Source organism: Amphiprion ocellaris, chromosome 8 (genome assembly GCF_022539595.1).
Source record: "Amphiprion ocellaris isolate individual 3 ecotype Okinawa chromosome 8, ASM2253959v1, whole genome shotgun sequence".
NCBI lineage: Eukaryota > Metazoa > Chordata > Actinopteri > Pomacentridae > Amphiprion > Amphiprion ocellaris.
Genome location: NC_072773.1, coordinates 33,880,704 through 33,896,211, shown reverse-complemented (window position 1 = coordinate 33,896,211; position 15,508 = coordinate 33,880,704). Strand labels below are relative to the sequence as shown.

The 15,508-nt window shown below is 39.2% G+C and overlaps 1 protein-coding gene across 19 annotated transcripts in view; it reads right to left on the bottom strand.

Moving 5' to 3' along the window:
* The window catches only part of kif1b (kinesin family member 1B), a 63,587-nt gene that overhangs the window by 21,329 nt on the left and 26,750 nt on the right, over window positions 1–15,508 (bottom strand). For 6 of the 19 annotated variants that reach the window (XM_035951448.2, XM_023277270.3, XM_035951456.2 and 3 more), the window contains 10 exons: window positions 15,010–15,221; window positions 13,422–13,501; window positions 12,213–12,288; window positions 10,792–10,871; window positions 10,268–10,374; window positions 9,838–9,921; window positions 9,406–9,586; window positions 9,205–9,277; window positions 1,806–1,911; window positions 737–885 (listed from right to left, as the gene is read on the bottom strand). In XM_035951448.2, coding sequence (XP_035807341.2) covers window positions 737–885; window positions 1,806–1,911; window positions 9,205–9,277; window positions 9,406–9,586; window positions 9,838–9,921; window positions 10,268–10,374; window positions 10,792–10,871; window positions 12,213–12,288; window positions 13,422–13,501; window positions 15,010–15,221 — 1,148 coding nt within the window. Of the gene's footprint in view, window positions 1–736; window positions 886–1,654; window positions 1,673–1,805; window positions 1,912–3,085; window positions 7,031–9,204; window positions 9,278–9,405; window positions 9,587–9,837; window positions 9,922–10,267; window positions 10,375–10,791; window positions 10,872–12,212; window positions 12,289–13,421; window positions 13,502–15,009; window positions 15,222–15,508 lie in introns of those variants that run through there. The other 13 variants (XM_035951447.2, XM_035951455.2, XM_035951450.2 and 10 more) reach the window with 5 other exon arrangements.

Sequence of the window (15,508 nt, the reverse complement as noted above, 5' to 3'; positions counted from 1 at the left end):
CTAGTTTGAAATGACTCAAGGACAGAATAGTCTTCATTATCCATTGTGCATAGTCTAGAACATCCACATATTGGAAGTTGTGTCATTCTAACAAGATGCACACTATTGGAGATTTGCATCATAAAGTGATTTAACTCTGAACCTCAAAACCTGCCAGCGGGTTTGAAAGGCATGTTATGTTTTTCAAAATAAAATTGCCAAAATTACACAATTCATCAGAGCGAGAAACTGTAAAAAAAAAGAAAAAATTGTCAGGTTTTCATCTGGGTCCTTGAAGTAATCCTGTGTGACTTCCAGTTTGTTGGAAAAAATTTTAAAAATCAAGGCCTGAAATCATCATGAAATTCCTTCATTCTTCATATCTCAGTTAAAATTGTACCAAAACCAATTGTTAACAGTAACCAGATCCTGTAAAAACATCGGAGTTTAACTGGGTTACAACCACATTTTGGATTACTGGATGCACGGAATCACAATTTTGTGAATGAAACTCTTTCAGAAAATGTGGAAAATATCTCAAAGAAGCAAAAGTGAGACTCCACAGAACGAAACTGGTGAAGTTTTCTTTAGTACGTCTCCAAATGTTTTCTCACATATATATGCAAAATTTTGTTTTTAGACCAGTCAGTAAAGCAGGTTAAAATTCTTCTGTTTTTGCTATGCAGGTTAAGATGCAGCTTTAAAACCAGACTTTAACTAATGTTAAACTAAACAGCTGAAATATCATTTTACTCACTTTCTTCTTTAGCTCCACGCTAATCGCATTAGCCTCCTTCAGATACACCGCGTTCCCCCACAGCTGGTCACGGAGGGAGGTGAACTGATGGTACCTCCACTTCCTGAACGCCCACTGAGCCAGCTCAAACTCATGCTGAGTCCACGGCACTGTGGGGAGGCGGAAGACAAGATTAACACATAGTCTGCATTAAAATACACTTAATATACAGTAATACCCAAAACACCCAGAAGGACCATACCAGTGATTTTGATTGTTTAAGGCCAAGCACAGATTCATTCTACTTAACATTCCTGCCTGGATTTCTGCATAATTCATCAAATAGAATATTTTGTCTCCTTTATTTAATTTTCTTACAAGCAGTGACTGTACTGATTTCTTTGTGAGGTGTTCAGGGACATCCAATACCAGATTTTACAGACACCTGCAACAAAAAAATCAAGAGAGAACATGCAGTTTCCTGTATGTCAACAGTCTGTTGTGTACAAAGGCTGAACCCTGTCACCAAGTTTCAAAACAGCTACTGTGTAGTCAAATAAATAATCTTATTTTGACTAAACATATTACTGTCTGGATGGATGAGATGACTCTAAACTTACGAGCTAATTTTGAAGAATGATCCAGGGTGGTGGATTACCCATCTATGATAAAATCCAGTGCTGCTCATCAGTGAATGTTTACATCAGGACTATTATGAGGCAATGGTGGCTAAAACATGAAAAACTCAAAGTATGGTCCTTCAGACATCAAGTAGGACATTATAAAGCATTAGTAGTATGGCATATTTAAAATAAATTAGAGGATATAGTGTATTTGCTAGTCTGATTTAATATCTTCAATGGGTAATTAGTATGGCACGATTAATTAATCGTAATCAGAATGACAGTGATATTATGAATATGAAAATACTATACGCACATCCAAGAAGTTTAGGCTCTGGACACAAAATGTGGAAGAAAACACACAGTTCATTTATATATATATACACACTACTATGTATATTTGGGGCATATATATAGCATGTGCTGTAAAAGAAAAATCTCCTGGACTGATAATTTATAGTACACACCTTCTTCTTCTTCTTCTTCCTCCAGTTCTTCTTCGTCAGGTGTTTCGGCTACCAGAGAACGAGTCTCCACCTGTTTCTGGAGTTCCTGCAATTTGCTCTCGTAAACCTGGATGCCAACACACAGAGAGGACAGAGAACACGGACGAGTGTCCATCAGCCGCAACAACAGGTGAGCTCAGCAAGTCCTTAGAAAGGTAGCAGACATTTTCAATTTCCCTTGGGAGAAATAAAGTAGCTATCTATCCATTCATTTCAAGCTCCAATATGCTTCGTGGCTCATGTCACGCCACCAGAGTTTTTTTTTTCTGAAAAACGTAGCATTTAAGACTTTTGTCCCAATAGTACATGAAGCTGGATGTGTAAATGGTGCTATGCATAATTCATCATGAGATGTACAAGACAATTTTACAATGCTTTGCTTTAAACTGCAGATTTCTAGTCCAGCATCACTAATGGTTGCTTTTTTAATATTTTTAATTGCACTGTGTATAAAATATTACAGTGCAAACTATGGATGACTTTGCTAGAATAAAATATTTTACAGAATCAATAACTGCATATCTACTGTGCACAATAAAAATATCAGCCAAAATCCAGAACTAAACGTCCTAAATAACTGAAGAGCTTGGCTATAAACTAAAAACTGAGCCAATGCTATGAATAAGAAGCTCTCACTTTTTTTCTCTGCAACCAGCATGAATAGTTCTGGAAATAAAACCTTATGAAACAATGAAAAACTATCTTTTGAGAGAAATGGCTGGAGTGGAAGAAGAGAGGCACTGAGTCAACTGTAATCCAATGAGGGGCGCCATCATCATCAGAGCGGGACTGGCAGTGGCCCGATGACCTCATCCTGTTTGTTCTCAGTCTCTGGGAAGACAATGCAGCCTTTTAATTTGTCATTGACCTCCTCCCTGCTGAAACTCTACCCACAGGCTGACAGCTTAATCCTCCCGATCAAAAGATTTCGAGTTTCACTGAAAATATACTTGTGGGCTTGAAACTATCTACATTCAAAAATGAACTGAGTGATGGCAAGAGTGAAAATGAAATGCATAAAATTATGTTAAGTGACATAACTTTCAACTGTTGCCAGAATGCTGTAACAAACGATTACAGGGATATTAAATAGCAAAAAAATAATGCTTTTTCCATTCTCTCATGACAAATTCTGTCGATAAAAGTCCAATTTAATGTAAATATTTACCTAACCACGACAACTCCTGTATTTTGTGTCCCTATACTAATTTTAGAGGCAATAAAAAACAAACACAACCCACTTATAAAGAATAACTGCACATGGAGCGCGTCATTTTATTTCAGTCATACTTTGAAAATAAACCTCCAGCAACACATAGATGCGGCATATCACTTTTTAAACCTGTGGACAATACTGTTCCAATAGGTACTGTATGTTTGCACAAAGTACTTGATTAAGGAGCAACACAACTTGGTACACGGCCACAATGAGGCACTTGATATGTTGTAAAATCCAAACACTCGACAGACAATCACAATTGAGACCTAGCATAGAGATATATGTGTATTTCATCAGAACAGTACACTGTACATAGTTAATTTGATGTTGTATACTTTCCAGCTTACCTGGTCGCCATCAGCACCACCGCATACGTTAAATAACATTCTTTAATGGAGCATTTAATTGGGCTGAAGAACTGTAAGCTACTGCATGCAAAGACAGTCAAAGACATGAGGCGCAGGTTGGCTGCATATGTCACATCATTTGGTTTTTTTGTTACAGCATAGTAAGGCAGAATATATACTGTCAAAACTTAGAGCATAAAACAGAAAATGAATTAATCATTCCAAAATCAGGGATAACATTTTGATAGTCCCTTGCTTTCTGAATGTCACCATATCTCTGAAATGATTTAAAGGCCATTTGAGAGTGGATTTTACTAATCAATGGGTTCTTTTAAAGCTACAAATGCAGCGAGGAAAAGACGGATTGACACGCAGACTTGCTGCTAATCCAATTAAGCATCAGCTAAAGCACAGAGGCGAAAACATTGACATGGACAACTGATTTCATAGATCAACACTCTGATATGTCTATCATCCAGGATGCATGATTATATGGTTCTTGATGCGGCTGAAACAAGGCAGTCCTCAAAATCTCATTTGATATGGATATTTCTACTGAATAGCATTATGCAAACATGTCAAGTCTTTGTCCTTCTTCCAACATTTTTTAAGGCCAGTCATTGGGAACCATGACAACACTCGGTAGGGCATTCATTTGAAACACAGTGAACTCTGTGCTTACTCAGTGAACCACAAACCTAAAATGTAATTTTTAACACTGGACCAAACAGAATTCAGAGCTCAGTTCATAACATGTGGTTGACGCAGGAAGAAAATGGGAAAAATATTCTGAACAGTCTGGACTGGTGACAGCGAAACTTTCAAACAGATACAGTTTTCTTTACGTTTTCAGCTAGAGCCATCTCTTAGCATTTCTACATAGTGGTTCTTTAGTTTACAGGATCTTCATTGAGCTCCAGGATCCAGAGAGTATAATATAAGATCAGCTGAAATATTTTTTTGTAAGGGGCTTTTAAAATATACATTTTTAGGATTTGAGCAACTTCTTGTGTATGATTAAAATTAGTGTATTAACTAATTATACAGCTTATCCACGACTTGAGGAAGTGCAAAATACTGTAATACAAGTGGGTGGCAGTTACATATTTGAAATTATAAAAAATAAAAAAAATAAAGAGCAAGCAAGAAAAACTAGAAAAAGTTTGGGCTTGAGCAGTTAAGTGGCTTACTGTGAATGTTATTACTAAAAAGTTAGTTTTGGTTAGGTAAGTTATGAAGTTTTCCTTCATCTGAAACCTGATGCAAGAGCATTGAACGAAAAGAAGGGAGAGAAAATGCTGAATTGCAAATGCATAGTAGGATTAATAGAATTTAGTGCGTTAAAGGCACTTTTTGAATACCAGTTTCTTTAAAAGGCTATTTCAGTCTCTGTTTAAAAGGCACACAACTGACTTGTCAGTCATCAAGTTATTCCATAATAAATTTTAAAATGGTCTTAAGATTCCAGATCCAGGCCAATGATGCTTTAGAACAGAAAATGCTTCATGAGGTACAACACAAAATGTAATATTGCAAAGACAACCGTTTCTCCCATCCTAACATTCAGTTTTCTGGTACGTAGAAAGAAAAATAAATATAGGATGTTTTCTGTTCCTAATTTGAACTACAACAACAACAAAAGTCTTGATGATAATTAGACACTTCAAAGTGTTCATACTATAGTGGCTAAAAACATTCCTCATTATTCAATACTAAAATGACAAAGATGTAAACTCAGATATTCAACCATGAAAAGAATTTTGGCAAATCAAAGCATGATTCATGAATGAATTGTCACAAATGCTGATAAATGAACAAAGTAGGCATGGCATATCTCTTCTGAAAAAAATAGTCCCCTTATCATATGTTGGCTTCATATCCTCACGACAGCTCTCCAACGGCATATATTATGAAGATGATGATGATGATAAAATGTCTTTTTTATATTACATACAATACTTGGATCAACCAGTAACACACTGATCAAGTGCAAATGTCACAGTCAGTTTTGTCAGAGCTGTTGTGATCTGTAATGTGTTTGCCTACTAAAAGTGTATCAAACTAGTTCCTCATCCCCCAAGTCACACTCAGACTGTCGTCTCTCTGCTGGCTTTTAGATTAGGGGCTGACATTTGCCTGCGCATTCGTGGAGGAGCCTGAAAGTTGATTGGATGGTTAGCGTGGTCAGTGTGATGGTAGTGCTGGTAGCCATTGAAGCTGCCATCTGTGTACATCATGCTATTATAGTGGCAGGGCTGCTGTTGATGGTGAGGCAGAGGATGTGCTGGCTGGTTCTGATGGTGGCGGGGCTGGTAGAAAGACTGCGCGTGCCTCCTGTTGTTTTCAGACTGCTGCAGTGACTCCATGGAGCCAGAGGGCCGCTGGCGGTGATTAAAAGAGTTGCTGCGGCCTCGTTCGTGGGGCTGCTGGTGCTGGTTGTTCCTGTAGTTATGTCTCTGACCCTGGCTTAAACCTTGCTCAAAGTCTTTGCTTCTGCGCTGAACTGATGGGCTTGGTAATGGAGGAGTGACGTGGACAACTGCAGCAGCCATCATGTCTCTAGACTGTACTCCTTCTCCAGCCAGGCTCTCTCCCTCCTCTTCCTCTACAGCTTCTTTGGGCACCTTCAGCTCTATGACCTGCTCGTCTGTAATAATGATATGAGTACCGGGGCTCCACGAGTTGCGGTGCTTGGGGTTACTTTTGAAGGGGAAGCGTAGCTTACGGTCTTCTGGGGGTATAAAGCGATGTGGCCCGGTCTGCCGGCGGAGCTGCTTGGAGATCTCTTGCTGCTGAAGACTCTTGAGGCGCATCTGCTCTTGACGCATCCAGCGCATGTGGCCTCGCTTTAGGGTTGAGTCATCTCCTGCACTTTGGCCTGACAGTGAATCTACATCCTCTACATCAGGCTTTTCAGGCACAGGAGGTTTTCCTTCTCGAGGGCTTGGAGTTCTGTCTGCACAAGTAGAAGCAGCTGAGCTGGGAGGCTTTTCTTGGCCTTCTGGGGTGATGAGTGGAAGGACCTTTTCCATTTTGACCATTTTGTTCCTGAGAGCACGGATCTCCTCATCTTTCATGTTGTTCTGCTTCTTCACCTCCTGCAGGATGTCCTCAAGTTTATCGATGTGCACTTTTAGCTCATCCATAACAGCCCCTCCTGCTCGAGTGCCATTAGTTATGACATCCTCGATGCGCTCATCACCAACTCCGACAGTGTCCCAAACATCCCGAGCCACTGCCCTCCACGAGTCCCGCTCGTTGGGGTCCTTCTTGCTGTAGCTAGCGCAGAGCTCCTTCATCTTTACAATAGCCAACGCCTCAATTTCCTGCCGTGTGTGGCGGAAATCATTTAGTGCTACTTCATAACAGATTTCTTTGACTGCCTGGATCTTCAGGTCCGAGATGGTCACCCACTTGGAGTCCTTGGTGATGCGGCGCCGCTGAGGGATTTGGTACATTTTAACTGGCTCTCTTCTTTTACCACTGCTGGGTAATCCACACTTTTTCACTATGGTTTGCAGCTTGCTGGGAGGTAGCTTTTCCCTCAGGGAAGTGATCAGTCTCCAGCTCTCCTCACAAGACCTCTTATCTGAGTCATCCCCACTATCAGAGTCTCCATCCTTGAGAAAACAACACAGGACACAAACGAAATGGTCCCAAAAAAAGGAGATATTACAATGGGAAATCAGGGAGAAGATGAAAAGATGGTATAAAAAAAGAATGAATAAATGTATAAATATGCAACATGGGAACTTCAACTAGGAGTCAAGTCAAAGTTGAATCAGAATATTTTTATCTGTCGTGAGCTTTGACAGAATTTTGATGTTCAAAATTTCGAGATTTATGATTTTTACTGAATTATTATTATTATTATTATTACATTGTAATAATATTATCTGAATATCTTGCATACATCACTAATACACAAGATGTATGGCAACATGCAGTATAATTTCTAGAATTACATTGCAAATAAAGAATAACAAACAAATGAATGTACAACAAACAGTGGCTTCCATTGACTTTCTTGTCAGTTTTTTTTCTCCTTTTTCTCAAGTGAAAATGATCATATGGACATGAATTTATGTTCTTTAAAACACTCACTAAAAACAAGGCGTTTTATATCTCAGAAAGGGGACTATCATTTTCGAAAATATTGTTCCCAATGTTGCATATTGGTATTAAAAGTAAAGATAAAGCATGTCTATCATGATTAGAAAGGAAATATCAATAGATGATTGTTGCTGATTGGAGCACTTCTGTACTGTTTTGTGATATTCCTCTTCTTAATTGAAAATTTGGTGATTTGAAAGCTGGATCCCAAACATGCTAAAGTGGCATGCATGCAGATGGATTTTGGAGCTTTCCTCGTTTAGTCCAGAAGGTTTGAGTGGCTTTAGTACTAGCGGTGAGTTAGAAGACAGAGTGTTCTTGCAGTTGATCAGAAAGCCAGTAGAGAGAGGAGAGGCAGAAGTGAGGGTAAGTGTTAATCCACTACAAGAAAGTTGTTAGTTTTTTTTTTTTTAAAAATGCAGTTTCTCATTTTTCGTGGACAACATACATTACAGATCACAACCAGAAGGTACAGATAATTCAGGTCTTGTGTGTGAGACTGTATCTATGGCTAAAATTGGACATGTTATGTCCCTGAGAGTCTGAAACCTGTGCCAGTAGTTCTGCACATGAAACCACAAGAGTCTGTAAGAGGTCTGTGATTCACTGATTCAGCTGTGAGCAGTGATAACTCTGTTGCTGAGCCGTGCCCTCAGTGAGCTACAGAGATGCCAGGTAAGGCTAGCAAAGAGAGGTAGCCAAAGAAGTCAATGAGAAACCACATTGTCACTATCTGTCGAAAAACTACAGCAGGATTTTTTGTTATCACAATGCATTGTACATGTCAGCAACTGCATTGAAGAGATGAAACTCAGGACAAAACAGAGCAAGAAAACTAGAGTAGAAATCTAATCCAAGCAAATCAGCAGCCACTTCAGAGTTGACCAGCTCAACAGCAAACACTGCAACTTAGTCCAGAACCAGTACTGAATGAGTTAAGAAAACATGCTATTAACATGAACCATGCAAAAGCAGCGTCACTTTAGAAGAACATGGGTTTGGTCAGGTCCTTTCAATGCTTATTATTATTTAGTTTGAAGAGATTTTTTTTATCTTAATATCAAGCCAATTTTAGCTTTAAGTTGCTGTTTTGCAAGATTCAGATTCACTATAGAAGACACAAGAAAAAAGGAAACAGGGATTTGGAAAAGCTTTACAATCTAATTCTCGCTCAGTCAATTTGCTATAGAAAAATCTGTTAAACTCAAGAAGGTGGCGAGTAAAAGCTCATCTGTCTCAAACCAGAAAAACTTCCATGCAAGAGAAACAGACATGCGCTAAGAGTAAAAGTGTGATTCACACACACACACACACATCTCAAAAGTGTCAGAGCTCTGAGAGAGAATTAGTACTAGTCAGATTTAAATGGACCAAGTGAAACTATCATCCAAAAAACAAGCTTTCCAATTGTAATTGGCCATAAGACGCCATGCTTTAGCTTTGAATTCCACTTACAGATATCCTGAAGTACATAACTCTCAAAATCACACAAAATATCACAAACTAGCTGGATCACAAGCTGCTTCTAATTAACTTGCAAAAAGAAAAATCTAATTTTAACTTTACTCCTATAAAACCCACTCTGCACTTATTTGACTCAAACTTCTAAAATGATGATGACAGCAAACACACTGACTGGTTTAAAGTGGGTTTGATCAGATTCCAGCATGTCTGCACTCACCAGCCGCTGCTGCTCCAGAAGTTGATCTGCTTCTTCCTTCTCTTTTTTGTACAAGATTTCCATCTCAGTGAGTCTACACAAACGAGTGCAATAGATTGTGAAACATATCAAACAATTCATGATGCACACAAGCAACACCTAAAACCACGCTGAACACTATTAGAAATTCATTTAAATAAAGCAAATAACACAGTTTAATACCTTTTCTCCATTTCCTGCTTCATGTCAATACCCTGTTTTTCCAGGAGCTCTCTCTGAGCAAACGTCCAATCCACCGGCTCCACAGGGGTTTCGGCGGACGGTGTCTTCTCTCTTTCAGCTCTGGCTTGCTCTGGGTGGTTGAACCGGAACACGTGGTTCTTTCCCATAATGATACGGTTGCCTACAACGGGTTAACGCATTTGTGTGGCAGGAAAAAGCATCACATTAGCAAAGATGTTACTTTTCAGTGCAGTAAGAACTGCATAAATGTAAGAGTTCTAACTTATTAATCATGGCGCATCCTGGAAACCTTAATATATGAATGAACTTTTCACAGTTATTGGGAAATATGTTATACAGTCATAGCTTATAGAAGTAATCCACCTGTTTACAGTTTATTCACAACTTTGTATACATAAATGAGATATGCACCTGAACGAAGCTGGATTGCATCCTCAACACGCTTGCCGTTGACGTAGGTTTCTGATCCCTCGCAGGGCACCAGCATAACAATGACTTCAGCAAAAACAAACAATCAACACTGAGTCACTCTGAAAAGCTCAACGTTATTCTCATTTAAATAGAAAAGGACAAACATCTCAACCACTGCATGTATGTAGTGGCTTATTGTTTCCATTAGCAAGAGAAAATTCATTTTGAGTCTATATTTATGCCCTTTTTTTACCTATTGACAAATTGACAATGTTGCATATGCACATATTTAGGGGGAATCTGTATCTGTGTTTAAATTGAAAAATCTACTGTCTTGCCACCAACTCTGCTTAATTCAAAACCTTCCAGAAAATCAATACGTATTTATATACACACCCAACACAAGCAAACGCATAACACTGTATCTCACCATCTCCGTTGGCATTCCTTTCGCTGCGGAAAATGCAGTGTTCTTCTCTGATGTGAGCACCACTTAAAACGATGTCCTGTCTTCTCTCAGCATCGGCCTGACCCACCCTGAAACGATCACAGAGGCCATTTTGAGAGACTGCACTTCATTGCATTGTCAGCCATTTCGGCAAAAAGTCAGCGAGAAGCTTTAAACCGTTACTTGTGAGAAGGCCGCACTAAAGCACTATAGGTGCCTTCATCTTTCACATTTATTGTCCCCCCAAGGGTGCAAATGTAACAAAATACTCAAGAGGAATAGTCTATGGAGGGGAACAAAAGGACAAAGAGGGGAGGAAAGTAACTTTAGACTGCAAAAAATGTTGTGATGTGGCAGATTTTAAGCCTTTGACTCTCAAAGTTCCTTTTGTTTTACATAAAAGGGGGGAAATGAAATACGGTAGGTTTTCAGAGGCCCTGCAAAAAAGAAAGGCAAAACCTTTCACACCCTCTGCAGCATTTCGGTGTCATTCAGATTTTGGCTACCTTGTAATTCCGTCTTTGATGTAGTAGAGCAGACACTCTGACATCAGAGGATCCTCATTTAGGTTAACCAAATGTGGAGTCTACAAAAGAACAAAAGAGACAGACAGTTTACCACAAAAACATTTCTGGAATTGCATCAATATTGAACAGTACACAAATTACACCAATACAAGGAATTTCAATCAGGTAGGCATATTTTACCATCAAACATTGCTGCTTCCATTTGATTTGTAAAATACAGTACACAAATGTAGACAGAAAAGGTCACATTCACACCATTCTGACATTTCTTGAGTCTGACAGATGAAAGAACTACCACAAACAATGTTACTCCTCCAAAACACCAACCTTTTTGGGGGAAAACACCCCGTTAAAGTCTGTATAGAGATCACAAGGCTTCTCAACGAATTGCTAACCCGTGGAGAGCAAGCGAGTGGAAGGAGAGAATAAAAATTAATGGAAGACAAATGGTTGTGAACAAAAGAAAAAACAATAATTAGCAGAAGATGAGGGGAGGAGGAGTTGAAGCATGTCTAAGAACAGGATGAATTTCACAAAGGAGTGTTTTCTACAAACTAGCGCTCATACAGTGACAGCTGGCACAGAAAAGCCAGTGATTAAAAGTTACCAAACCTCTTTCTCTGCCGCAATCGTGACTTTGCTGACAAGCACATACTACCGTTTTATTAGTCTATATGTTTCAGCCACACAGTTCTCTTTAATTGCTGGGGAAATAAGGAGAGTAAAGGGAATGTACCGCTGCTTGTAATTTAATAAGCCTCATAGCACTAAGAGATATGTTCAGCTACAGCAAATGTTTAATAATCTACTCAAACAAGACCTAGGTTTAAGTGATTTAACTTTATGGTAGCTTAAATACAAATTCACCAGTCAAATCTTAATACAACCCCATCATGTGAAAGCTGATCTCATGTCGGACTGTCAGTCAACCAAGGAGGGAAAAGGTCCTTATGGTGGATAAAAACTAGCAAACACTGGACAGAACAACAAAAAGCGTAGGTCTGGACCATATTTTTGATATTAAATTACTACTTAGGACTTAACTAAAGTGTCAGATATGGGGCTACATCTACTGCAGTAATGGTGCTTGGTCTGCTTATACAATTTACAAACCTTCTTGGTGGGAAAATCAAACTGCTCATCAAATATCCTGCCTTGGCTAAGCTGAGCATGTAAAGGAAGCAAATAACAAAGAGTGGAAAGACGGACAGAATGATAAAGTGAACAGTGAGAAAAACCAGGGACAGAACAGGGAGGATTCTCATGGAAAAAGATAACATGGAAAACAGAAGTGAGGGAGTGACTGAGGAAGGGTGTGCAGCACCACCCATGGGAAATGTGACATGTTCGTCTGACATAAGAAGAGCGTGTCTGTGTCTCGTCCAGCTGGTTTGTCCTACCTTTTTAGGAGAAAATACACCCAAAGTGCCTCCATCTTCACGTATGGCCACACCCATCTCTGCAAGCAAAGCCTCTCTGTACAGAAGACAAAACAGTAAACTGATTAAATATTGTTTATATTGAACTATGTCGTTAAACATTTTTAAACTTTATTTTTATTTTTTCTGTTAAAAAATTTTGCCACCCTTGTATATATTGTAAATAAAGCTGCTGTAACAATGTAAATTTCCCCTGGAGTGGGGAGAAATAAAGAACTTTATCTTATCTTATCTTATCTTAAACAGCATGTTACATGTACTTTTCTTCTTCTGGAAAAGGCTTTCTGCAACAGATACTTGAATTTTTTATATTTATTTAAAAGCCTTTGTGCTGATAAGCAGCAGAGGTTGACAACTGATGCTGGGCGACATTCGAGCAAGTCATTTATGGTGTGACAACAGGCAGAGAATGGCATCAGCGAAACTCAGCAGACAGACGGTAGGTGTTGGTGTCTGCAGCCACAGATGAGTGGATAAAGGGGGATTGGGGAGTTTGTGCAGTAGAGTGTGACAGCAAAAGAAGAAGAGGGAAACGGACAGAATTGGTACAGAGGAAATGAGACAGAAAGGTGAGGAAAGTGAGACAGACAGCCAAGAGGGGTGACAAGACAGAGACAGCGCTACAAGGATTGTCTGCAGGCTGTGTTATGGTCTCTAAGAACTAGTGCTTAAGATTTACTGTGAGACAGTTGTTAAAAATCAATGTTATCAGGAAGAGCCACATTGAAAGACAGAGAGAAAACATGGATGTCATCACTTAAAATGGGGATAACAGTGATATTTTCAGACAATCTCTCAAGGGAGACATTGATAGTGCATTTAGCTGCACACATGAAATGAGTGACAAATAGCTTAGAAGGAAAAGAGAGTTAGAATAAGAAGGAAAATGCTTGACATCCACACAGCTGCCCAATCACAGTGTGAAGTGGGTGTGAAAGTTGGATCGTTTTGGAAAGTTACAGATAATGGGTGATGTAGACATCAGAGAGCTGTGGGAAGAAGAAGTTTCCGCTGCTATCAGACCATCTGACATGCAGTTGAAACAGACCATAAACCCCACTTAAGACAGACAGGATATAATGAGGAAGGGGTAGAAGCACACGTAGGACACGCATCGCCCTCCCTCAGGACATACAGATGGAAATGAGCAGACTGTCTGCCAGTACTGACCTTTCCATGCGGATTGCTTCAGTCTTTCGCAGTTTCTCTTCCCAGGTTTCATTGAGTTCTGCGATGATCTTTTCTGATTCCTAAACACAAGCAGCAAAGTGTGAGAAAAACACAACCAGTGCAATGAAACTGGAACCATGAGCAGTGTATTGAAGGTTTAGTTGAGCAATGACAGGCCCACCCAGTGTGGATTTTGTGAGATTTAGTTTGTCATACCAGCGAAAGACCAGTTTTCTTGGTCAAGTTAATATTTTTTCCCTTCACAAAATAAACTTCTGGGATAAAGAGGGACAGCATACATACAACAAACATATTGCTATGTATTTATTATACAACCACTTTGAGCTCTAGTGAGCATAAAGTAATAATACAGCCACTACATTGTCTTTATCATTTTAAAAGCAGTGAATATTAAGTCATTTATAATTCTGGATATTGACATACTGACATGTGGTCCTGTTGTTGTGTTTTGTTTTTTTTTTTTTAAAGCAGTGTACTGTCATTTTAGATTAACATGACAATAAACCTGTAAAATTAACCTTCACCATAAGGTTTGCTTTCAGATGACTAAAACAGCAGCAACACATTTAGAATATGAATATATTTTGCCTCACTATTATATCTAAGAGCCCATAAGACAGAATCTATTTTGGTCCAATTTCCTTCGTGTTTGCGTAGTGCTTGACGTCATTGGATGACAGACAGACTGGGCACCATGGTTGCTATGGAAACTGCATTTCCTCATGGCTGGTTGTTGAAATCCTGTGTGCTACCTTTCTACAGCGTGAGGGAGCCTAGTGCGAGTGGGAGAGCTATAAAACTGAGAGGCCACATGAGGACTGATACGCAAAACAGGCTTTATTGAAGGCTGTGTGTCGGCTAAAATTAAACAGTGGCCATCTTGACGTGAAATGATTTTGTTGATTCCTTGACCTTCAATTAGTTTACCAATCTATCCAGATATTTAGCATAACTAAAGCATGCTAAACCTATTTAAAAATCATACTGTTGCCCTCATATTTTCTTATTCTGTTTAAATCAAGCACAGTGACAATAACTGATACATTCTGACTAACAAGGAGAATATGGTTGTATTATTATTGCAACACTACACACTTGTAGTACATACACATTTATCACAGTACAATATGAAGACAATATTTTATGTGGATTAAGAGGCAGTGAAGTAAATTAAATAATACATTTAATATTAACATGTTTTGATTAATAAAGCATGTTTCAGTGGTGTCTAAGGAGGTGTCCTTTTTCAAAAACTAGTCAGATAATCTGTAAAATTAATTACAGCAAACACCTTTCATTGAGATTTACAGCCCAGCCTGTTCCTGCACTTAGCGCTACACAGATCTGCATTAAGTTCTACTGAAAGAACGGCTGAATGGCAAAAATAAAAATAATGAAGAGCTCTATTTTTTCTCATCTCTTTTGAATAAAAAATACTTAAATGTAGAGACTTAAAGTGGATAGAGTTGAGGGTTTTTGGGCAGATTGCTGTGGGCCTCTTCTTTCCTCTCAACTAGAGACATCAGTGTGATTTGAAGACTTCTTCATCCCATACTTTCTACTTTACCTTGAGTCTTTCAATGGCCTCCTCTCCTCCAGGTGTGGACATGATGCGCTCTTGGATGCTGGTGACTGACTGCAGGCCTCCCTGGCTGCTTAGTGAGCCAGAGGATGGAGAGGCTGTCAGGGAACCAATAGGGGCTGTGGAGAAATGGCCAGGGCGTTGGTTCTCTGAGGCTATCAAGTATCTATGCTTATTGTTCTGAATGTCTTTGAGGTCTGAGCCAGCAACAAGAGAAACACAGAGAGAGAGAACACAGACAGAGGTGGGGTAGACCCAGGATAGGATAGAGAGAATAACCCACATAAAATGGAGGAAACAAATATCAAATAAGAGGAAAGAGCAGAGAGAGAGAGAAAAAGATGGGAAAAGAGAAAGGACAAAGGGGGGGGAAAGACCAATGTAAGACACAGGTTGTACGTCAGAGGATTAAGACAAACACCCAGCATGATGGTCAACTACAGAGAGCAGCAGTTTTCACTCCAGGTAGTTTTCAACGGTCTGA